Here is a 1203-nt window from a genome sequence, read left to right as displayed (position 1 = left end):
ACGCCAAACAGAGGTGGGTGAGCAGGGTCTGGGAGGGGGCACCCACCCTGTTGGTCCTGGCACTCGTGGCCAGGCTGGGCCAGCAATAGCCCTGCTGTGGCAAATGGCTTCCTGGCCCCGGTGGAGGCAGGCTGCCTGGGGCAGAGGGTAAGCCTTCCTCCTCCTCCTCGGCACACAGTGAAGGAGATGGAGTGTGAAGGCACCATCGAGTCAGTGGAGCCCCCCACGGAGCACCACAGCTACGGGCGCAATGAGGGGGCCTGGATGAAGGACCCAGCAGCCAAGGATGATCGCATCTATGTCACCAACTACTACTATGGCAACAGTCTGGTGGAGTTCAGGAGCCTCGACAACTTCAAGCAGGGTGAGGGCTGGTAGTGGAGCAGGCGAGGGGCCCTGACTCATCCTGGGTGGGTGCCCAGTGCTGGCTATGCCAGGCCCTGGGGTGATGGGTTGCTGATAGGGACCTGCACTGGGCAGGACCCATCAGGCAGCAAGGAGGACTCAAGTACCTTGCTGCCACCAGCATGCTTGGGCCATCATGCATGGGACCCCGGTACTGTGAGGGGTCCCAATGGCTCTCCTGCCCACTCACAGGCCGCTGGAGCAACCTCTACAAGCTGCCCTACAACTGGATTGGCACTGGGCACGTGGTGTACAAGGGGGCCTTTTACTACAACCGTGCCTTCACCAAGAACATAATCAAGTATGACCTGAAGGAGCGGTACGTGGCGGGGTGGGCGCTGCTCCATGACGTGCTGTACGAGGACACGACACCCTGGAAGTGGAAGGGCCACTCAGACATCGACTTTGCTGTGGATGAGAGCGGGCTCTGGGTCATCTACCCCTCTGTGGACTATGACTACTCACAGCAGGAGGTGATTGTCCTGAGCCGACTCGACCCTGGGGACCTCTCGGTGCGAAAAGAAACCACATGGAAGACGGGGCTGAAGCGCAACGCCTACGGGAACTGCTTCATCATCTGCGGCATCCTCTACGCTGTGGACACCTACAGCCAGAAGGAAGGGCAGATCTCCTACGCCTTCGACACGCACACGGACACGGAGGCAGAGCTCCGGCTGCCCTTCCTCAACCAGTACTCCTTCACCACACAGGTCGACTACAACCCCAAGGAGAAGGTGCTCTACGCCTGGGACAACGGCCATCAGATGACGTACGGGCTTCACTTCGTGGTCTGAGAGC

At 60.3% G+C, this 1203-nt stretch overlaps 1 protein-coding gene across 1 annotated transcript in view; it reads left to right on the top strand.

The window, feature by feature from the left end:
• OLFML2A (olfactomedin-like 2A) overlaps nt 1–1203 on the top strand; it is a 4543-nt gene extending 3340 nt beyond the window's left edge. The window contains 2 exon segments of the mRNA XM_009998821.1: nt 1–364; nt 598–1203. The exon segment at nt 1–364 is cut by the window's left edge and continues 10 nt beyond it. Coding sequence (XP_009997123.1) covers nt 1–364; nt 598–1199 — 966 coding nt within the window. The 3' untranslated portion in view covers nt 1200–1203.

This window comes from Chaetura pelagica, unplaced genomic scaffold (genome assembly GCF_000747805.2).
Source record: "Chaetura pelagica isolate M959 unplaced genomic scaffold, ChaPel_1.0 scaffold405, whole genome shotgun sequence".
NCBI lineage: Eukaryota > Metazoa > Chordata > Aves > Apodiformes > Apodidae > Chaetura > Chaetura pelagica.
Note: the sequence above shows the minus strand (reverse complement) of the source record. Positions and strands in the feature narration are given on the sequence as shown.